Source organism: Plecotus auritus (genome assembly GCF_963455305.1).
Source record: "Plecotus auritus genome assembly, chromosome: 1".
Classification (NCBI taxonomy): Eukaryota; Metazoa; Chordata; class Mammalia; order Chiroptera; family Vespertilionidae; genus Plecotus; species Plecotus auritus.
The window spans coordinates 182,135,495-182,159,581 of NC_137770.1; the positions used below are offsets into that span (position 1 = coordinate 182,135,495).

General features: G+C 37.1%; 1 protein-coding gene across 7 annotated transcripts in view; it reads right to left on the reverse strand.

Moving 5' to 3' along the window:
- Positions 1–823: 823 nt before the first annotated feature.
- Positions 824–24,087, reverse strand: part of PDLIM5 (PDZ and LIM domain 5) — a 234,544-nt gene continuing 211,280 nt past the window's right edge. For all 7 annotated transcript variants that reach the window (XM_080641045.1, XM_080641044.1, XM_080641043.1 and 4 more), the window contains 5 exons: positions 23,057–23,231; positions 11,942–12,122; positions 8,974–9,094; positions 5,752–5,867; positions 824–3,941 (listed from right to left, as the gene is read on the reverse strand). In XM_080641045.1, coding sequence (XP_080497171.1) covers positions 3,852–3,941; positions 5,752–5,867; positions 8,974–9,094; positions 11,942–12,122; positions 23,057–23,231 — 683 coding nt within the window. In that variant the 3' untranslated portion in view covers positions 824–3,851. The remainder of the gene's footprint in view (positions 3,942–5,751; positions 5,868–8,973; positions 9,095–11,941; positions 12,123–23,056; positions 23,232–24,087) is intronic.

Consider the following 24,087-nt stretch of genomic DNA (forward strand, 5'->3'; position numbering starts at 1 on the left):
AGACTTGATGCCCTTATAAGTTTGGCTTCTGGAGTTTAATATACTGTGAGCAAATAGACTTGAATTTGTCTTTTATTCCCAATATACAGCCTGCGACAGAAACATTCCTCTTTACACAGTTGGGGGAAAAAAATTCTTACTCAAACCAATAAACAAATGAGGAATAGGTGAGCCTATCTAGTTATAGAAAAGTTAGCTAATGAGAGCGGGATGAGTTAAGCATAAAGGAAAGGACCCTAGTCAATGAAAAATGTAAAAATGTAGACTTCTGTTGTTTGAATATGATATATGATACAACAGAATGCTTGATAGGACATGCTGCTCCAATAAATAATTTCAGTAATAAATACTTTTGAAGGACAAAGACCTTATTTATCAATAAATTCACAAATATTTGTGTATATGTGTTACATGCAGAGTGTAAAAAAGGTTAAAGTGTCCAGCCAGTGTTGCTCAGTGGTTGAGCATCGACCTATGAACCAGGAGCTCACAGTTCGATGCCGATCAGGGCACATGCCTGGGTTTCAGGCTTGATCCCCAGTAGGGGGCAGCTGATCAATGATTCTCATTGATGTTTCTCTTTCTCCCTCTCATTCCCTCTCTGAAATCAATAAAAATACTTTTTTTTTTTAAAGGGTTAAAGTAAAATAAATGTGACAATATTTTCAAATGTTTTGTTTCTGGGAAATGTGATAAGCAAATGTCATAAGGGGATTCTCCTGGGAATTATTATATCTCTTCTTGTCCTTTGAACATGATTTTTCCCCATGATAACTTAATAGAAACTACTTGCCACCCCAAAAGAAAGACCAGGAGAGCTTGTCTACATCATTGCAGCCATTTATTTCTTATGTGCTCATTAAGGTATTAATTTCTTGTGTGATTTTTAATTAGAAAATACATCCAAAAGCAAAACAGCACGACATATATATATATATAAACTTAAAAATGTAAAGAAACAGAAAATAGAGATTAATAGATAAGGCAAATGATACATTGAGAATTCAAACCCAAAACCTTAAAATATCTGGGGGATGAAGAGTGACAAACGGACGCCACGTTGGATGTGTGTATAATTACTCAGCATGTGCCCCCCTCCCTGCTTGCAAGCCTCTCCTTCATCGGGGACCACTAGACTGCAAACATCACTGACAGGTTAACGTGCTGCCAGCAGGTTCACACCTGAACAGGGACAGGAAGACAGGATTTTCTAGAGAAGTAAGTGACCTGAAGATAGTGCCCCTTGAAAATGGTACTACAAAGACATTTTTGTTGTAGATCATTTTTACACATAATGCTGGACTGATATTTTGAAGATTTAAACTCTTATTTCTGTTTGTCTTAATCCTGATCAAATGATTAGGTTTTAGCTTTAGACTCTAAATGTAACCTGAATCAATAGGAAGTATGCAAGTTACTATAAGCATAAGCATAAGCACAAGCATAGGGGATTCCTGTTAGGCTGCTCCCTCAGGGGCAATGTTCTGTCCTTGTTATTCAAACTGGGAGGTCCTAGTAGGGGGTGTTTTAAAAGTCGGGTACTATGATTTTAATCTGTATTGTACCAGGTACAGCTTTCCAAAATATACATCTAGAGAGATTAAAAATAAATGCTCTACAATAAAGAGGTAATAATTTAAAAATGCTACTGACATGGAACATCTATAATCAGAAAAATAAATATTCAGGGAGCTCACCAGAATAAGAAAGTGCTCTGCCTGAGTTTTTAAGAGATTAATGCTGGGGTGTTAAATATGGCATTCCCCACTGGAAAACTGAGATCCTTCTGGGTTATAATCAATATTTATTTCATAGAATTAACTGTTTTAGGAACCGACAGTAGAGAAGGACAAAGCACAATGATGATGATAAATTAGGAAGTAATGTTACACACTCTTAGGAATAAAATTTAGAGAAATGCAACATTATGCTCTATGAATAACTTGAAGAAAAGTCTAATAAAAATGATATATTAATGTAAGATAATTGTATAAGCAATCCAGGTCAAATAAAATTTTTTGAAGGAGATATCCAAATGCCATTGACTTATCAAATACTATCTTGGCATATAAGCTATAAAGGCAAAACTAAATAACAAAAAGAAACTTCTACCACACCACAACAAAACCACCAACTACTTTATACTGTGTAAAGCAAAAGACCGACATTAAGATATGACAACGCATATTAGCCAGTATGTCTTCTATAGGTGGTTTCAGCAGCAACAAGAAATAATACACAATTCAGTTCCAGCACTTAAAACACACACACAAACACATCCTGCTTCCCTACAAGACGCAGGGTGAGGAGATCATTCAGGGTTGCTACTGGTGAAGCATTCCGTTTGCCATTTTGTGTCACTCTTCTCCTTCTTCTATCCCAGTTAATAATTATCTGCATATAATTTAAATCTGCTAGACCATAAATTAACAGCTTTCAGGACAGATGCCGTAAAAAGTTCTTAGGGAAGCTCAACATATATCGTAGCCTAAAACTCCCCTCTACAACAAACATGTACACAATGGAAGTGCAGTCATTAGTAAGTGATAGGAGAGAAAGGACTTGGGGCTCAATCTCAAATTTAAAAGCACCTTGCTCCAAACAAATTTAAATTACAACTTAGTGGAATCATGACCTTTCATCCATTCTGGAAACAAAGAGAAAAACTACCAAACGCTGTAATTTCTTTTCTTATTTTTCCACAGTTTTCTGTCTTCATGTGGTAGCTACATATATTTTTTCCCCAGATGAAGAAAACAAATAATGGGCCAGCCTGAATACTTAACCACCAAACCTCTGTGCATAAAAGTTTTCAAACTTCGTGATCACATCTGGAAGTGGTTCATTTATTACTGAAAGAGAACTATCAAAATAAAAAAACAATCTAAATTTTATCACATGCTCAAACCAATCTTTTATTTTTCTAATAGAGATTCGAGAAAAAAATTATTCTGCAAAGAGAGTCTCAAACCTTCATCTGTCAGTAGTACAAATCTGAAACTAATTCATTGTCAAAAAAGGGGTAATTTTGAGAGGGGAATATACCATAATTCCCAACCACATTCTATTTATTCTCTTTAAGAGAGAGAAAACTCTCACAGTCCCAAGTTACTCAATTAGCTCTTTACCAGAGCATGAAGGAAGAGAGAAAAAAAGAGTTTGACTATTATAAGTAATAAAACAATGAATAAAAATGGTCATATTTTTAAAAAGGCAAAAATTTGAGACTTACAAGTTGTATGGTGGCATCTCTTATTGGCATGACACATTTTGATCAAAATCTCATTGACCTTTCCTACTGGAATGATCAACTGTAAAATTTAAAAATGAACATAGTTTTTAAAAAGGGACACCTACTACTACTGATAAAACTCTGTTTAAACTCCTTTTACTGTTTGAAAGATGAACGCTAATTTTTAAAAAACACAATGTTTTGCTTATTGATAAAGTATAAGGCATTTTCATTGCCTTTTACAGATTTACTTTTAACTACCTAAGAAGAAAAGCATAATTATTTCAGCATAGACGTTGTAGTTTTTATTCTAAAATTCAATTCTTTGCTAACTTATTCTAAGATGAATTTAATAGTCAACCAGGAAAGTGGTTTTTATAAAAGTTACTTTATGGGCAGAAAATACAAGGAAAAAGTAATAACAAATGTCAAACTGTCTCTTTACGTTACGAAGCCAAATATTTCTCATAGATTTGGTTTTTAAAGCTAGAATTTATCCCTTCAGTGTTACTATTATTTTTCAAAAATCCATATAAATATTAAACCTAAAAATTAATTGGTAATTTTAATTCTTCTCTTTCTCTTCAAATTTCTTTCTCTTCTCCTGAACTGTCGACTTTCAAAAATTCACAGAATGAGCATGTTTCTTGCAAAGTGGCTTGTCCTTCTTGGAGAAAAAGGTCTGACCTTCCAAACTTTCACAACATACCTGGGGGAAAAAAGCATTATATAAGAGAATATCATTATTTTATCAAGTGTGCATGAAAGAGAAAATGATTTGTCACCCAATAGTTAATAAAAGCACTTTAGTTGGTTGTTAGACATCCTGACATTCACAATGACTATATTTCATGTAATCTTTCAAGAACAATGAAGAATGACTTTTTCTGGAATGCATCCTAATTTATTTAAGTTATTTATCATTATTTCTCTTTATTGGGGGTGAAGCAATTGGCCCTAAAGAAAAACTAACACCTAAAGAGGTCACACTAAATACAATTTCTCTTCCCAAATTCTAATCAATGCTTTTAATCTGCCTCCTGTTGTAGAGAACCAAAGCATTCAAACAGAAAACACAATTGCTTTACCAAACATTCCCAAGCCCCCAAAAACACAGACATAGAATACTTGAGAGTTCTTATTAATACATCCCTTTGTTTTTTATAGTGAAAACCCTGGTCAACCATCTCACTGCTGGATGATTATGCAGTCAGTTAGCTATCCACGTATGTCTTCTTGTCTTTCCTAATGCCTTTGTTAATTATAATGCTCATGAAGACAAATCTGCTAAAAGTTTTCATTAATTTTTTTAAAAATAGGTTTTTACTGATTTCAGAAAGAGAGTGGGAGAGAATCATTGATTTGCTACCTCCTGCACGTCCCCTACTGGTGATTAAGCACATAACCTGGGCATGTGCCCTGACCAGGATGAGCATGACTTCCTGGTTCATGGGTTGATGCTCAACCACTGAGTCACACCTGCCGGGCTAAAAGTTGTTCTTGAAATAAATTTTATAACATCTAAGAGACAAATGAGGTAAACTAAAGAGCTGAATGGTAACATTTGGAATAATCATTTGACTTCAATTAACATGACTTTTCTCCCTTCACACAATAGGTAATAAAAGCTATTTAGATATATTAAAACTAATTTTCAAAAATCAAACATCTGAACAAAGTACCTTTATTGATATTTACTTGCTAAATTTCAAAAATATATCTTACATTAATGTTAATCTCTGAATCTATGCTTGTAAAAAAATAAAATAGCCGAAACCGGTTTGGCTCAGTGGATAGAGCGTCGGCCTGCGGACTGAAGGGTCCTGGGTTCGATTCCGGTCAAGGACATGTACCTTGGTTGCGGGCACATCCCCAGTGGGGGGTGTGCAGGAGGCAGCTGATCGATGCTTCTCTCTCATCGATGTTTCTAGCTCTCTATCCCTCTCCCTTCCTCTCTGTAAAATATCAATAAAATATATTTAAAAATAAAAAAATAAAAAAATAAAATAAAATAAAAATATTAAAGTATCAAATGCAATAGGTAAACATATTACTATATGTTTATTATAGTCTCAAAAAATATTTATGGACTACTGCTAATGAAAAAAATCACCCTATACTTTACTTCCAATGTTAATTCAATAGATTTTTTTATAATTATTTATTTCTATTTTAAGAAGTACCTGTGCTTCCAAAAATTACTAAAAAACATTCCATTAAGAGGTGGTTGTTGTTTTTTTTTAAGTAAAGGACTTTTAACTGTTTTTAAAAATATATAGCTTCTCCTTATAAACAAAAATGTATTAAAAATAGAATTTTCTCTAATGGGTAAGCATCTTATTCTATGCAAAATAATTTTTAAAAGTGCCAAAAATTTTTAATTAACAACTTTCAAAATTACTGTAAAAATATTTTTAGGTTTGAAGGACTGGAAGATACAATCACTGTTATTTCCAGTTAGTGTTTATGCTTGAATCGGCCATACTGTGCTCCTTTGTTTTGGAGACGAATTCACTTACTGAGCACACAAAGCAAGTGTCATGCCAGGTATAGCCCAGGGCTTCCAGGAACATGTCGCCGGCTTCTATGGGAAATTCACATCCACGGCAGATAGTACCAAAGAGGGCATAATAATCTGTGTGGGAGGAGGAGACGTAATTTAACATGACTGCTGTAGAATGACAGTTCCTAGAAAGCAGCAACAAAATCTGAATTGAATGAGATTATGAAGATAAAGTCACTAGTAACCAGAAAACTGTCAGATGGCATATTTGGCTTTAGATACACTTGGTAAACATTATTTACACAACTTAACATCCTTTATTCTTTTTTTCCTTGTAATATCTTTCATTTCTCTCCAACTATTTCAATGCCAAAATATGTATAAAAAAGAACACATAAGTTATCAATAGACATGACTGTCTCAATATAATACAACAGAACTTCTAATAACTAGCAATAATAAGACTAATGAACTTAAACCAAGAAGAAATACCTGATATTTGCAAATTTTATAGTATATCTGACTTGGTAAGGAAGAAAAAAAAGTCACAGGAGACTTCCATGAATAAACGCCACAAGTGAGTTTCTAGCTGGACTACATTACAGTATTAGCCACTACGTTGTTGTTTTTTTGCTATATTTTCCTTTCAATTTTATGACTTCATGCTTAAAATCATTAGCTAGAGAACACCATTTACTTGACAGAGGTTGTAGTTATAAAATATTAATAGGACTTCCTCCTGAAGAAAGCAGTTTTGACAAGATGTTTCTTCATTATTACTAAACTAGAGGCTCAGTGCATGGAATTTGTGCACAGGTGGGGTCCCTAGCGGCTGCTGGCTGCTGGCTGGGACCTCCCTTCCCACGGCTGCCTGACGTCCCCCGGGGCCTCCCTTACTGCGGTTGGCCGGCCAGTCCCACCCCCTGGTTGAACTCCCAGTCAAGGGGACAACTTGCATATTAGGCTTTTATTATATAGGATTAGATTTATTGGCATTTTAATTTTCTTTTATATGTGTGTTTACTCATGGTTCACTTTTTGGTCTTTGACGTTTTTAATACAATCTGGGTTGGAAGAGGATGTAGGCTATCTTGTGCAACTTGATTCACCTTTCTTAGCAATCTTTAATATTCCTTAGCACTATTTGTTCAACACAGCTATAGAGTTCTACTGTGTGCCAGGTACTGTTCTAGGCTCTGGTCGGAGGTATGGTGGTGAAGAAGACAGATGTGATTGCTCTCCTCATGGGGCTTATATTCTCCTTGGGAGCCGACTGTCCTAATTTATTGTATTTTTAAAATAAATAACAAATAATTTCAGATTCTAAAAAGTATCATGAAGGAAAGAAAATGGTGATGTGATATAAAATAACTGAGGGATGTAAAATAACTGTTATATAACATTATAGGTGGGATAGAGAAGGCTCTCTGAGGAGGTAATAGTTATGTTGAAACTTGAAAAGGGAAAGAGGGACGACCACGGAAAAGCTGGGAAAGACATCCAGTTAGAAGAAAGAGCAATACAAAAGCTCTGCGGTGGGAAGGACCTTAACATGCTCAGAAGCAACACGGGGACAGGTATGGCTGGAGGCTGGAAGCCAGTGACTGGAAGGAAGGTGGGCAGGAGTGAGGTTGGCAAAGCCGGCCCTGGGAAGGAATCCAGTTTTTACTCTAATGGAAGCCACGAAGGTATTAAGCACTACTGGATTCACATTTAAACAAATGTTACCATAACTGCTATTTGAGGACTGGGGAACAGAAGATATACCATTTAGTTGGCAATTATAATGCCCAGGCAAAGGGTGAGAATGAGATGGATTTAATGTTATTGCTGAAAGGAAGAGAAAGGAATGAATTCAGTATACAGATTGGGGGTATACGTTAGAATTTATTAATTAAATTGGACATGGGGAGAAGACGGGGAAGAGCAGAATCCCAGATGGCTCCTAGGTGTTGGAATAGTGGACTGGGTTAAGAACAAGTCTGGGAGGTTAAAGAAAAAGAACAAAAATAGACCAAGATGATTAGAAGTGACACTTAAATAAGACTCCAATAATGTTTTTTCCTTCCTGCAAGCAATTTCAGGGTTTTAAAAATATGACTTCTTTAGACTATATTAAATATTATATTAAGGTTAGTTTTATATGTTTTGACTAGATAGGAATTACCTGACAGTCAAAATGTCTTGCAAAGCTTTTAAAACAAACCAACAGCTCTTTCTTCAGAAGAATTAAGTGGCATTACAAAGTGTGAAATATTCTGGCTGAATCAGGGCAGACAGCTTATAGCCAACCTGTCCCCCAAAAGCTCCCAAGGTAGGTGCTCACGGTAATTTCCACAGGGCTTCTGGCTGACGTAGATCGAGATTGGTCCTAACTAGGGGACTAAGAGGAAGGTGAAAACAAGAGGACATTGAGCGAGCAAAAATGGGGTGGTGTTGACCAGCCTCAAATTAGAAGCTGACTGCTCCTTTAACTTGACTCTGTGGAATAGTTCCTTCTTCCAGCACCACACTTTGATATTCAAGGCAGAACAACAATAAAACTCCATAGTGGGAATGCAGTATAGTGAGTGAAGGCATGATAAAAGAAAAATATTTTATTTTTGGAAAAAATGTATATGTAGTAGTAATATCTAGGTAAGGGTAATATTAATAAATAAGCATTATGAAAGTCCATTTACAGCCTTTGGGAAGGAAAAGGAAGTGTCCAGAGTTAGTAGATTGGTCCTTAGAGCCTAGTTTATTAAAAATAACTTTACCAAGGGAGTAATCCAAGCCAGGATTACCCTCCTCCTACTATTCAGTAAAAGTAACAAAGGACTTCCAATTTATTGTCAAGGTAATTGTCTTAAAGAGAAAATCAGTATCATATTCAAAAGTTGAACATCTTTCATGTTTATAACCAATCAAAATTTACTTACTGAAGTTGAAGATGTGGCTGTAAGCTACATGATTTGTTAGAATTTATAAACATAAATTATTGAAGATTCAAGCAAAATATTTTTCTCCTAAGTAATGCTTACATGCTCACATCTCTTAGGTTGGGAATATCTATTTTGACAGAGTCGGATAAAATTATATATAGATTTTTGCTATATATTTAGGGTAACATTAAATGTTCCTAAAATAATTAGGAAAATTATTTTGCCTAATATTTCCTTTCAACTTTATAGCAATATAAGGGTTGCTGTTTTACCTTCATTCAGAACTTAAGAAACTACTGGCTTCAGAAGCTTACCGGTCTCACAGTAAGGCTCGCCATCCTCCAAGTGGAAAACATTGTTACGAATGGGCTTTCCACAGGCCACACACACAAAACAGGAAACATGCCAAGTTTGTTTCAAAGCACTGATGACTTCCTGTTACAGAAAAATAATTGGATGAGAAAGAAAGATGACAATATACAAATACTTATTCTACTAGCTAAACCAATAGCCATTCTAAACTGACCCAAAGCAGATATATATATGTTGTCTTTGTCTTGAGCTTTCCTCCTAAGTAACAGGAGATACGTAAGGACAAACTTGAAAATCATCTCAACTAATGCACTTTTTGTGCATTTTTCACAAATACTACCAATAAACTTATTTAGAGAATGATTAGTGTGTTAAAAATTATACAAGTGGTGAATAAAGGAAGCTTTTCATAAGCGCTTGCTATAATACATTCTGCTTTCTCTCAAAGGGTGTCAGGAAACATTAACTTATAAAGGTTTCATAAGATTATCTTGAAAATCTCATGGATGAAGGGCAAACATTTAAAAACTAAAACAAACCTATACTTTGGTGCATTATGAAAACAATAACCTAATCAGTGTAATCCAACCCATTTAACACGTGTTTAGTGTTTTGGGAATCAGCTGTATCTAAAATTTGAACCATAAAGTACGGATTCTAGCCAACAATGGCCCTATGATTAAATATACCAAGTGTCAAAACTTTTAATTAGTAAAAGTCTTGGGCAGTTGGTTTTGCAAGGAATCATTTTTTTGGATTGAGAGAAAGAGATGGAGCCATTAAAAATCATTTTTGAGGAACAGTTAATAACATGGGAATTTACTCTTTCCATAATATTTATCACAAAAAGAAGATGCTATACATAAAGTATGGTTATTATTTTGTAAGTGATTTGTTTATAAGGAGCAAACTGGAAGAAAATTCATCCTAAGGTTAACAGGAATTACCTGGGATTGGTAAATATATAGGTCATTTTAATTTCATTCTTTACATTTTTTTGTATTTTCTAATTGTTATAAGGGGAAATATTTTCTCTTTTAATAAAAATATTATGAAAATAAAAGAAAATGATATAGAATACATTAGCCATAGAAAATGCCAGAGTTCACTATTGAAGGACAATGGAAAGAAATGACAGTTATTTAGATCCCAAAAGATTACCATGAACATGTACTACAAATGTGCAATCAACCAAATCATTTCCCAAGGCTTCAAGTATATCCTTCCCTTTATATACTTGAGATAGGTTACTATTCCTTCTTTAGTAGGTATTCATGTAACAGTGGGGATTGTAACCCACCCCACCATTCTTTTGACATTGTTTCTGTCAATGCTGACTCTGATTAATATGTAGCTTATAGATAAACAGCATGTTTGTGTAAGAATCCTAGGAACTAACTTCAGAAGATACAGACTTGGACCTTTGGTCATCCCAGTTCCGGGAAATTTGCTGACCTTCAACCATACAACCAGGATAACGCAGAACTGGATGATACCAGACCATCACTTGACCAGTTCAAGATCCTTATTGGAATGGACTGTGCTGGTCTGCATGTAGAGAACTTTTCAGCCCAACCCCCTTGATTTCTTTGTTCTGTTTTCCCTCTCCCTCCTTATGAAAACCTCTGCTTTCACTAAGGTGGGGAAATGGGATTTGCAACATGAGTCCCCCCTGTCTTCTCAGGTGACTGGCACTTGAATAAGCTTCTTTCCTTTTTACCAGCATTTGTCTTGCGAGTTTGGCTTTCGAGTGGCAGGCAGTCGAACCTTGGTTTCGGTGACATTTGAACAAGTAAAACGCAATCCAGAGGCTCTGTCCTTTAGTGAAGGGCTGGCCCACCTCTGAAGCAATGAGTATAAGGCTTCCATTTCCTAGAGCATCATTTGGTTCTAAGACTGTTACTTGACTTTGTTTTATTAATTATTCTAGAATCCTTAGATTTATATACTAAAACAGTATTACTTTTCATTTGGGAAGGTACAGCCTGAATCATTCTATCCTTTTGTTCCAAAAATATTGTATAAATTAATAATATAGAAATATTTCATGTGGTATATTTCTGATTTCTAAGTGTCCTCCAAGTTTTAGGCATACTTAAAGATATATTCTAACACTAAGACTACTCTATAATTCATGCTCACTTTTCTCTTGATATTAATTTAGAGTTTCATTATTATATTTTCATATTGAGAATAGCAGAATTCATCAATGCCATTTCCAAATTCTGTGTTACTGGTATGAGTTTCGTATGAGACCAGGCAACTTGGCTGCTTCTAAAGTAAAATTCCAACTCCTGGTCGCCCATAGGAAATGCCTGACTCTTACTTTGTAATTGCAAACTGGGTATTCCAGGGTAGGAAATTCATTCATTCATTCATTATTATTCATTATTACCTGACACCTAAATTACTCCTTTTTTCAAAAAAAATTTAAAAAGGTGTGGTTTTATTATTTTTCTATACTCTCATAAAACTGAGTTATATTTTTAAACATTATATGCATTCAAGAAAAATACATCATTTATAAGCCTGTTTTATATACTTCACGAGATCTGTGTCCTGTGCTTGAACCCTGACAAATAGGGAAATGCTGCTCTTATAAAAGCTATGGAATTTAATTTAAAACAGTGAAGGTGTCGGTTCTGAGAAATCTGATATGTGTGTGGTCCTGTACGACCTCTTCATTCCTGAGCAAATAGGGTCTTGTTGAGGTAGCACACCCACAGTTAATTACTTTTCCTCACAGTGGCTAGACTTTCACCAGACAAGCCAACACTCAGTAAGACAAAACCAAAGACAACTTACCACCCATAAGTCCTATCTACAGAGGTCTGTTTAGTGTTGCTTTACAATAATAAATAGTGATGAAATAGAGAGGGTATCCAGCAAGAAGAAAAAAAATGTCAAAATGATAACAAAAATTATTCTATTTTAAAATTCACTCAGAATGTAACGATTTCTAATACTTACTCCAAGGATCTTCCTTTGGCATCGGCCACATTCTGGAGCAAAGAATTTCTCATAGCACAGCTCACAATACAGGGCTCCCTTTTCCTCCACAAATCCGATGTAGGCCATTGTATTTTTGCAGTGAGCACAGTTAAATTCTTCTGGGTGCCAGGATTTCCCCAGGGCCACTAGGAACGGTCCCCTGCCAGAAGTACAGAGATCAAGTTGGCTCAGGAATCAAAGTTTCTCAGGTTTGCCTGGACCGGACCTCTTTTATACAATGTCTAAACAATGAAAGATTTGCTCACTTCTCCTTCTCAAGGACTCAATGCATGGGTGCTGTAAAGTTACACAGGAACTCTGTGCATTTATGTGAAAAAAGGGGATGAGTAAGAACACTGAAGGGCCATACTCCCGCCCCTTTATTCTATCTTCAAGAGATTTGGTAGTTATGTTTTTTGAGTTATAATGAGTGAGTCTGTCTGTGTCATGATTATGATTAAGAATGAGGATGTTAACTGTGATAGAAAATAAAATAACTAGAAAAAATAGTGATTTAGGCAGAGATGAGAGTTTGGCATTTCTATAAAATAAACAAAATAAAATTCTCAATTTGGTAATGTTAGGGTCTTAAAAATAGTACTGCCTGATAAGACATCCCAGTTAATTTCTCTTCCCCACACATAGTTTCATATATTTCTCAACTTTATTAAACCCATCAAATCCTCACCCTCCAAAATGACTGCAGAAATTGTAAACTTGTATCGGAGATTGTTTGAAGCTACTTGGAAAGGTTTTATTTAATTGAAGCATGACTTATTTTCAATGCACATGTATATCAAGGTAACAAATGTTTGTAAAGAGATTTTTCCCCTACAAAATGCCATACAGTCATGAACTGTTAAGATGGATTCCATTTGCTTGACAGGAATCCATTATGAAGCCTTATCTAGTCACGAAGCCTATAGAGATTAACCATTTCGGCCTCTGCAACATTCTTTTCAGTAGCTGCATCACACTAATTTTTATTCATAGAGCAGCTTTACCTCCAAGGCACTTTTACATTTATCTAATTTGTCCGCACAACATCCCTGTGAGATAGTCCAGGACAGTTATTAAAAACTCAGTTTAACAGATGGAGAAGCTGAGATACACAATGTTCAAAATATATGACAAATTCCATAAAATCACTGATTGAGTGAAGGCCAGAAGCTGAATTTACTGATTCCTAGTATAGTGCTCTAGTGAACTGATACTCTGCTTTTGATACCCTCATCGTCGGTTACCGTCACTGAGCCACCATAGGGTAGTTGTTATTAAGATCAAATACCTGACTTTTAGGCAGATTTATAGAAAAGTCACAGTAATAAGCATCATAAAGTCACATCATTTTTATTTTTATTTTTTTTTTAGTTTTAGCCTTATGTTATTTAGGCAATAATATAAACCTTGATATACAGTAACTAGGAATTAGGAATTTTTTTGTGAATACATTGATGTTTACTAAGAACCAGCACTTAATTCTGCAAGAATCAAGAAAGTAGGAGGGCTCTTGATAATGATTAAAATGTGTTCTGTGGGATGTGTTCTGTTTTCTCATTCCACTTTTTGTTGCCTTGTATCTTTTTTAAAAAAGAACTTAAATTTTTATTTTTCAATTACAGTTTACATTCAATATTATTTTGTATTCGTTTCAGGTGCACAACATAGTGATTAGGACAATCATATACTTTACAAAGTGTCCCCCACTTCGAATATTTCCAGTATGCACTTGGCACCATACGTAATTATTAAAATACTAGAGGCCCGGTGCACGAAATTTGTGCACTGGGGGAAGGGGGTGTCCCTCAGCCCAGCCTGCACTCTCTCCAATCTGGGACCCCTCAAGGGATGTCCGACTGCCCATTTAGACCCAATCCTGGTGGGGTAGGGCCTAAACGGGCAGTCAGACATCCCTCTCACAATCCAGGACTGCTGGCTCCCAACTGCTCGCCTGCCTGCCTTCCTGATTGCCCCAAACTGCTTCTGCCTGCCAGGCTGATCACCCCCTAACCACTCCCCTGCCAGCCTGATTGATGTCTAACTGTTCCCCTGCCAGCCTGTTTGCCCCCAACTTCACTCCCCTGCAGGCTTGATCACCCCCAACTGCCCTCCCTTGCAGGCCTGGTCCCTCCCAACTGCCCTCCCCTGCTGGCCATCTTGTGGTGGCCATCTTGTGTCCACATGGGGGCAGGATCTTTGACCACAAGGGGGCAGCCATCTTGTGTGTTGGAGTGATGGTCAATCTGCATATTACTCTTTTATTAGATAGGATACAGGTCTGGTGCATGGGTGGGGGCCAGCTGGTTTGCCCTGAAGGGTGTCCCGCATCAGGGTGGGGGTTCCCTTGGGGCGTGGGGTGACCTGGGCAAGGGGCCTGTGGTGGTTTGCAGGCTGGCCACGCCCCCCGGCAACCCAAGCGGAGGCCCTGGTATCTGGGATTTATTTATCTTTTACAATTGAAACTTTGTAGCCTGGAGCAGAGCCAAGCCTTCTGCTCCCTCCGTGGTGGAAGCCATTTTTGTTGGGATTTATTTATCTTCTATAATTAAAACTTTGTAGCCTTAAATGGAGGCCTGGGCCAGCCAGGGTGCGGAAAGCTTGGCTTCCTCCATCGCCAGGAAACTCGAGCCTCCCTCCTGCTCTGTCCGTGGCCACAGCTATCTTGGTTGGGGTTAATTTGCATACTCACTCCTGATTGGCTAGTGGGCGTGGTCTGTGGGTGTAGTGGAGTGATGGTTAATTTGCATATTACTCTTTTATTAGATAGGATTATTGACTATATTTCCTAGGCTGTACTTTACCTCCCTTTGACTATATTGTAACTACCAATTTGTACTTCTTAATTCCCTCACCTTTCTCTTATTAATGTGCAATTTTGTATAAGCTAGTGCATGCAATTCTCTTAGCACTTGAGACTAGTCTTTATTATTTTTAAAAAAACTTTAAAGTACTATAGTTTTGTTAACACTAACAAGGAATGCCTTTGTTAACTAATTCCTGGGGGGGAAGGGGAGGAAGGGCCACAGATCACCTACTATGTAACCAATTATGTTACTTTTGGTAGGTTGCCTCTCAATTTTGAACTGGTTTATAAGTAACAGTCCTGCTCAACAACTTCCTTCTTTCATTTTTTCAGTATATATTTGGCAAGTAGTTTTCCTTCAAAGACAAACCAAGAAGTCATAGTGTTCAAAGTTACACAGAGTTTTTAAGAAGCCTAAGCTTTTCCACCAGGTGGGTATCTGGTTATATATGCCAGGCTAAATTTATTGTGACTGTAATGTAAGATATGGTAGAACTTTAGGGTTTTATGCTACCACTAGAGGCCCGGTGCACGAAAATTCGTGCACTGGGAGGGGGGGTTCCCTCAGCACAGCCTGCCCACTCTCACAGTCCAGGAGCCCTCAGGGGATGTCCTACTGATTGATGGCTTAGGCCCGCTCCTCTGCAGGAGGTGACCGGGCTGATCAGGGGAAGGTGCTGCCTCCATCACCCCGCTTCTGCTGCCACTGCTGGCCCTCACAGCAGCCGCTGCTGCTGGCCCCCACAGCCTCCATGGCTGCTGGCCCTCCTCGGCCCTCGCAGCCGCTGCGGCTTTGTCCAGAAGACGTCTGATCTAATTAGCATATTACCCTTTTATTAGTATTGATTGGTTTGGACATTAAAGTAGTTCAAAACAATTTACCAGGGTGATTTTTTTGATATATATACTAGTAGCCCTGCGCACGAATCTGTGTGCCAGTAGCTCTCTGCAGGGCCTGGCCGCTCTGCACCCACTGCCTAGAGGCTCTCCGTGGCCCAGAGGCCCATCCGTGGCTGGGCGCGGAACACTTGCCTCATCGCCAGGGTGATGATGCAAGTGTTCCCCCCCACCCCAGCCACTCCATGCCCACTGCCCAGAGGCCCTCCGCGGCCAGGGTGGAACGCTTGCCTCGTTGTTGCGGCAACAAAGCAAGCATTCCGCCAGGCTGCTCACGTTGCCCGCTCTCAGTAGCCGCCTCCCCCCGGACCCAGGACTGGGGGACTCCGGCGGGGCTGAGAGGACTGGGCACTGCCATCTTGTGGCTATGAGTGCCGCCACCTTTGTGATGGAGTGACAGTTAATTTGCATATTACCCTTTTATTAGATAGTATGAGTACATCTTCAGTTCATCCACAAGCCTGGATGGCCCCATGAGGCCAGTATCCTTAGGGTCCTCAGTGTATAAAAGAAGTCAACCAACCTCAATCTCCAAATTCTGTTAAAGCAAAGGGTTGGTATGCACTTGGAATAAAGAGTTTTTCTTCTGGAACACATTTATCAGTGTTACCAAACAGTTAACAATGTTCATCTTAGAAAAAAAAAAGATTTAAGAAAATTGGTTAAGAACAATAAAATCCATTTTCTAAAATATGTGTTGAGATCAACTCAAGTACAGCAGAGAAATGGGTTCTGCAAATCAGAGAGACCCATTCCACAGAATTACTCCTTTAATGGCCAGTGTTCAGCGTGATGCCATCAGTCTGCACTGACACCTGCTACAGGATACAGCTCCATGGAACCCACCTCTGCTCTTCCCTACTGTTCAAAGTGTTCTTCGTTAGACCACACAGGGCCATTTTCACAGGCTTCCTTGGAGAAACTCCTTTCAGATTTTTGCAATAAGAACAGTTTTGCTTCTTCTGAGTCATAGACGTATTTATCTCACTGTATAGTAATTTGCAAAATTTAACTCCTTTTTTGTTGACTGCTAAAAGGCTTGAAGCCAAATTTAGTCTAACCATAGCAAGTCTGTGTGTCATTGTTGTGGGTCTTATCCAATCTCAATGATAAATTTCTGTCCAGTGTTAATTTTTAATAGTCCCAGTCAAGATTTTTATTCTTCTTTTGATTTCTTTTGCGATTTAGGTTTTCTTTATTACATGCATTCTTTTTTTTTTTTTTTGAAAGCTTTCTAGACTAGAGTCCACTACAAAAAATAGATAAATAATATTGTCCATTGAAAGGGTAATTTTAAGATATTTCCTTAGTTTCTTCATCATATTTGAATAGTGAATGATCTTAACAACAATAAAGAAACTCCCTCTGCACCTTTAAAAAGTGAGTTGAAAATGACCCTTGCTCCTGCTAAATTTCCTTTCTTAAACAAACACGCTCTGTGCAGATACTGACCTAACCTGATACTCCTTGGCTGCACTGAGAGTATCTTCCATCAATGCCCTTAAAGTTATGTAGAGATTAAACAATAACATCTTCTGCTTATAACGAAGTACTCTCTTCTCTGTGTCAGCAGAGACTAATTTAACAAATTCATTAACACAGGATTAGGACTGAAGTAGCTCTTCTAGTTCCGGGGAGGACTGGGTTTCCATCTGTAAACTGGAATGTCAGGCTTGGATAACCGCAAAGGGGAATTAAGTATTCAGCTACCTCTTACGATACTCCGCACCTCATGAGCCCTTACTAAATACTTGTTGACTGATGGAGGGAGGGAGGGGAAAGAGTTAAAGCACTGACTGGCTGAGGGAAGAGCTTTGGCATGAAACTTTTTTCCCTATTTCTCTTCTGTGAGACTTAAGCCAAAAATAAAAAAATAAATAAAGAGCTAGGGAATGAAGCTAAGAGAAGAGGTCAGAGGAAAAGAAAAGATTACAAATAGGTGAAAAGAATTGCAAATTCATTTTTTTAAGGATTTTTTTTAAGATTGATTTTTAGAGAGAGAGACAAACATAGATCAGCCACCTTGACCAGGCATCAAACTGGCAACCTTTCGTTGCACAGGATGACGCCCAACCAACGGAGATACACCAAACAGGCACAATCTAACAGGGATTTAACTTAGAAATCAAATGCTTACTTCTTGCTTCCCTTGGTTATTTAATTTTCACAATAACTCCCAATGATAGACATGAACTCTATAAACAGATGAAGCTAACATCTTAGAAGTTCGCTAACTTTCCTAAGATCCCGGTGGATGATGACTGTAAAGCTGGACCCTCCAAGGCCCAGCCACCATAGATTAAACATTTTATTTGACTAAAACTTTCTGCATCAATAAATGTTAGAAACAAAAGAAGTTTTAACAAAATGAAAAGCTAATCAACAAAAGTTTAAAACAAGGCACATAAAAAAGAACTCACATGCTCCAAACTAAATATGGAATCTGATATTCTACTTAACTAGATATAATAAATAATAAAAATGAATAAGTCAGTATTTGTTATGCTCAACTTTTAGGGAGGGCCTAACATGAGCAAACAATCTAAGAAAAACACATCTAGAAAAATAGAATGAAATAAAAAAGATTATTGGGAGAAAATGCACAGACACACATACAGAGTCATAAATACACATAAACGTACATGCAAGAAGAGAAAAGAGTAAAAGAAAATGAAACACAGAGATTATCTTTCAAGATTTATAATACTTCAAAGTAGAAATTCTAACAGTCCTTCCAAAAATTTAGAAACGTTTTATTTTGACACCCTTAATTCTTCATTCTCAGTAGGTTATGGCCAAACTTTCCAAGTTGGAACACAAAAAATATATAGTTCTTCTTTCACCGAGTACCATCTTTAACTTAATAGTCCTTTAAAATACTGCATTTCATTTAAAAGGTTGTAAGGCCTTTTTATTTTGAAAGACATGCCTGATAAGAATAAGTGCATAGGAAAAATGAGCCCCAATAGAATAATGAATCAAAAGAACAAGTTCTAAAAAATGGTAATATTGATAAGTTAAAAACAAGTTTATTGGAGGCAATTATAGTCAATTCTTTATGTTGAGGTTATTAGAAAATTAGAAAAGTGAAAGAAATGTGTGATTCTATAAGAGACAAGTGGAATATAATTTCAATTTGGCAACACTAATATCATTCATTCCTCCAAATATTTTTAAAAAGTTCCTTCATCAACTGAACAAGTATTTGCTAAATGCAGTGATATGTGCCAGGCCCTGTTCTGGGAGCAGAGACTATAGCAAGAAACAAGGCCAGAAAAAGCCCTGCTTGCATGGACTTACATTCTAGTATGAGGGAGAGAGACAACAAAAAGGATAAATAAAATATACGGTATGTTAGCTTTTAAATGCTGAAGATACAAGTGAAGAGGGAGGGAAGATAGGGAGACTGTGTATGTGTGTGTGATGGGAGAGGTAGGCCAGGGATACCCTGTTAATTGAGTAAAGACCTGAAGGAGAAAGTGAGCTATGCAAATATCCAGGGGAAGAGATTTTTCACTACAGTAACTCTGAAATTTTGGTCTATGTTTTGCTCATAAATCTTGGTCTGTGTCTTTGGTTGTTTCCTTAAATTCAGGGACTAACACATTAGGCCAAAAACCTTTTATTTTCAAGTAAAATCTTAACCGGAGGGGAAAATAAACGAAGTCTATTAATTAAGGAGTGCTCAGAGATTGGTGAGGCAGCCAAAACACTTTGTTGGCCTCTCCTTGGGATAACTGAGATGGCTCTCCTTATGAAAATTACTGAGCGAGAAACAATTCAGTAATTTAAAATTCTCTTTCTCACTGCAATCAACAATGGGTTGACTGAATGTGATTGTTCTGGTGCAGGCAAACACAGAATGATAATATTGGGGCAATTTTTTTAAAGCATTCCATATCTAAGAAGAAATTCAAGCACCATAAATCTCTTTTTTCAGAAAGATGCTAAGAGGATAAATATGAACGGCCCATTTAACTCCATGTAATGCATTCAAGTGGTCAACAGATTTTAATGCCACCAGATGTGACAAGTAAGGAATAAGCTAGAGTTTTCCTAAGCCCATTTGACCAGGGAAACTAAAATGTGGTTTTGGCTACATTAGTCTGATTTTCTGTTTCCCTATTACACCACCACTCCAACAGTCAATATATTCATGAGGTAAGAGTGGAAGAAATGGTACTCCTATCACAGATGGATTAGAACTGTTCCATAGCAAACTCAATCAAAGCTGCAGTATAATTTCCTAAAAGGTAACACCCTATCCATTTGTAAAAAGCAACTAATTAAAGTAATGCTGAAATAATACAATTTAGGCAAAAGATTCATAATCTTTTCTAGATTCAAATTAAACAAAATTTTAAATATTAGATACAAATAAAATGATGTATGGAATTTTAAGCTAAATATGGACTATAAGAGATAACAGTTCAGCCCTGGCCAGTGTTCTCAGTGGTTAGAACATACCGCAGGTTCAATCTTGGCCTGGTCAGAGTGAGTGTGGAAGGCATTCAATCAATGTGTCTCTCTCACATCAAAGTTTCTCTCTCTCTCTCTCATTACCCTCTATCTAAAACCCAATGGAAAAAGATTAACAAAAAAACAAACAAACAAAAAGATAACCACTTCAGCACTAACATTCAGTGATTCAGGTTTCAGAGGTTTTAAAAAACAATTAACTTTGCTAAAAATAAAACAGCCCTAGCTGGTTTGGCTCATTGGATAGAGCACCAGCCTGCAGACTGAAGGGTCCAGGGTTCGATTCCGGTCAAGGGCACATGCCCAGGTTGCAGGCTCGATCCCCAGTAGGGGGCATGCAGGAGGCAGCCAATCAATGATTCTCTCTCATCATTGATTTTTCTAACTCTCTCTCCCTTCCTCTCTGAAATAAAAATATAAATAAAAAAATAAAACACAAAATTTGCCTCAATCTGGCTTCATTAAAAAAAATGTTTTTGAAAATGTCAAATATTTAGAAAAGAAATATAAAATAAACAATATAAATTTAAAACAAACAAAATAAATTACACTGTGGTAAACAAAATTACATATTGTAAACAAACAATATAAATTCTGAATTCTTAAACTTCTTAGAGTTTGCCAGGTTGCAATATCCCGTATGGAAAGTATCAAGCCTATAACTGCAGCTTGTTTTTAAAACAGGTGTACAAGAGAATGTCACTTGATCCAACGCCTCCTTGCTTTGGTAAGTGATACTGGCATTGAGGCCAAGAACTAGAATTATGCTTTGACTGGGCCTATGAACTGACACAATCTATTCAAGCTGCTTCAGCATTTGAGCACCAAGCAAATGTGCTGTTAGTTACTGTTAGAAGATCTTGACATGAAGTAATCTCGGGTCCTATTAACTTCCCTATAAATGAAGCGTTAAAGTTTACCTAATAACAAGTGCTGGGATAATTCAGAGCCATATAAAATTTAACAGATGGGGGAGCAATAATAAATGGCCATTCATGTCATTAATATAATATATATTTATTTCACATGACAAGAAGATTGTGCATTAAAATCACATCCTGATCTAGCATTAAAACTGAAACCAAGGTAGGAAGGGTGGGGAATGTAATTTCTCTCCAGACTAAGTCTTTCAGATATGCTGATGGTGGTGATTACAGGCTGCCACAGAATTTGATAATCAGACAGCATGAATCAGCAACTGATACAGTTTGACTTTTTGTTAACCCATCCAATTACATGCTGACAACAACACACAAATAGCAGCGACTCCTGCCTCCACAGAGGGTGTCTCTGCCCACCATGTAGTATCCTGAAATACCAGTCTACATAACCAAAGTACCATACTTGAAGCAATGTGACAAGTTAGAACTTTTTATTTCATTCATACTAAACCTAATATAACTAAAAAGTGTTTCATTTACTGGAGTAAAACAGTACCAAACTAGATTTTGTAATAATAACCCTATATGTAGTACCTGTCGAAAAATGAGTCTATCTGAATTAATATTGCAGCCTGAACGATGAGTGGGTCTCGAGTCCTGCGTGCCCTGTTCCAGTCAAACATTCGCTGAGTGCCTCTGTGTGCCGGATACTGCGCTGGACTGTGGGAACCTCTGATTTCTCCTCTTCCCATAACCACTGCCACTGCTACCACTGCTCCTGGCTAATTCCTAGTAAGCAGGCACTACTCACTATGGAAAATACAAACAGCTTACAAAATATCGTATTATGATTCCATTTCTGTAAACAACATCGGTCCTGTGTTTGTTTTAAAAGTGTGAATTAAAATACTAACAGTGGCTAGCTTAGGAAGTGGAATTAGGGGTGAATTTTTGCTTTCAGTTTTTCTATATTTTTGATATGTCACAATGAACATGGACTAACTTTAAAATATAAAAGCTATTTTATTTTTAATCACTTATTATTTAATAGTGGGCTCAGGAGCAGCATATTTATATTTGGTTCTTAAATAAAGTATTGAGGCTTCTTGGGCTCCCTTGTAAGTATTAATTAGACACATGATCCTAAGCAATAATTATGTAATAGAGGAAGGGAAAATACAAGTTACGTCTCAACCTTAGAGATACCATCGTTTCCACTATTTCAAAACAGGATAAATTAAAAACAAGGGCAGAGCATGAACAGTCATTTCAACTGGTCATTTGCTACTACCAACAAGGCAACTCCCAAAGGCAACAGGTCCTGCTGGTGGGATCCCTGCAGTCAACATTCACACCTAAACCTCGGAACGTTTTAAAAGCCACTTATTAAGAAACCCTCAGAGGGTTAATAAGTGCCAGCACAGTGCACTCACTTAAGATCTCTGGGCCTTTTTTCCTATGTAGAATTTAAAAGACAATAAAGTAAGATTTGGATAAAAATATTATAAAGAAGCAAGTTTTGATATAAGCTAAAATTTAAAGCATTTATGTATATATGGACCTGGAAGTAATTATATCTTTCAGTGCTTAGGTCTTCAAAAACCCATTTTTTTTCCTATAGGACTCAAAGTTCTTTATTTTATGTCACCAGTTATTTTTTCATCTAAATGGAAGTCCTCACTTTTATAATTTGCAAAATAATGAAGTTCAGATAAATGATCTTCAGGGTCCCATTGAGTCTTAACATTTTATTATTCTTTGAAAGGCCACATTAGTCATTATTTTTCCTTAGGAATAAATAACTGGAAAAAAATAAAGGTATTTTTAGTTTTAATTTCAAGGGCCCAGGATTACTTTTCACTACAATAAATTCTAACAAATATATTCATATTTATCTACTTCAATAATAACATTTACATAGAAATGTGACAAGAGTATTTTCTCTAATAATATTGTGAATCTTTCAGAAAATAAAATATAAATAAAAATCAACGTTCTTATCAAGTACCCCGAGAAATTCCAAAAACAACCAACCTGATGACCTGGTTGCAGTGAGCACACATGGGAGTCCGTTTCCCTGCTGGGATGTGCTCCGCTCTTTGCACGAAGGTGTCCTGGTCGCTTGGCTGGGACTGCCCCCCAGCGGAGTTGGCCGGGGCCACTGCTCCTGAGGAAGTGGAACTATTTGAGATTCTTCCAGTGGAAGGTGCTAGGGGTTCAAACACAGAAAAATCAGAATGAGAATAAGCCAAATATAAACTTTCTCTAACAAATAATAATAGTACTTTTAAAAATAATCTACTCACCGTCTTATTCACTCACACACTCACTCACATTTAAGGAGAGGTTACGTACCAAACACTGGACTGTGATTACAGAGATTAACAGAAAGAGTTATGACAGATGCATGCATAGTATGTTGCAGGAAACAGAGAAATATTTCTGTATCCAGGAGGAGATAGTTAAGGTACTGATAATGAGGTATTTCTAGTCATATAGACATCTCTGCTAAGCATTAATTAGATTTCACTTGAACTATATCACAGGCACATTAAAACTCTCGGTGGGTTGAAAATAACAATTCTATATTGTTATCTATATTCTCCTCCTATATTCTCTAAGAAGACTGTGCAGTCACCCAGTCATATAAGGTAAAGGTCCTACGAAGAATCATCCTAGGACAGCCTTGGGCAAACTACGGCCCGCGGGCCGGATCCGGCTGTTCTATCCGGTTCTCTTGCTCTCACCTCCGCTCCTTTACTTTGAATTTATATTAGTTCACACAAACACTCCATCCATACTTTTGTTCTGGCCCTCCGGTCCAGTTTAAGAACCCATTGTGGCCCTCGAGTCAAAAAGTTTGCCCACCCGTGTCCTAGGACCTTCTTCTCCCTCATCTGTGGTTGTAATGGGTTCTGTTCATTTTATTTCACAATAATTCTTAGTTTTGCCTTCTCATCTCCATTCCTACAACATTGTTCTGGTTTAGGTCCTCAATGTCTGCCACCTGGACTAGCTACCAAATTGTCTTGTCCTCCACAAATGCATCCTCCCAATTGCCACAG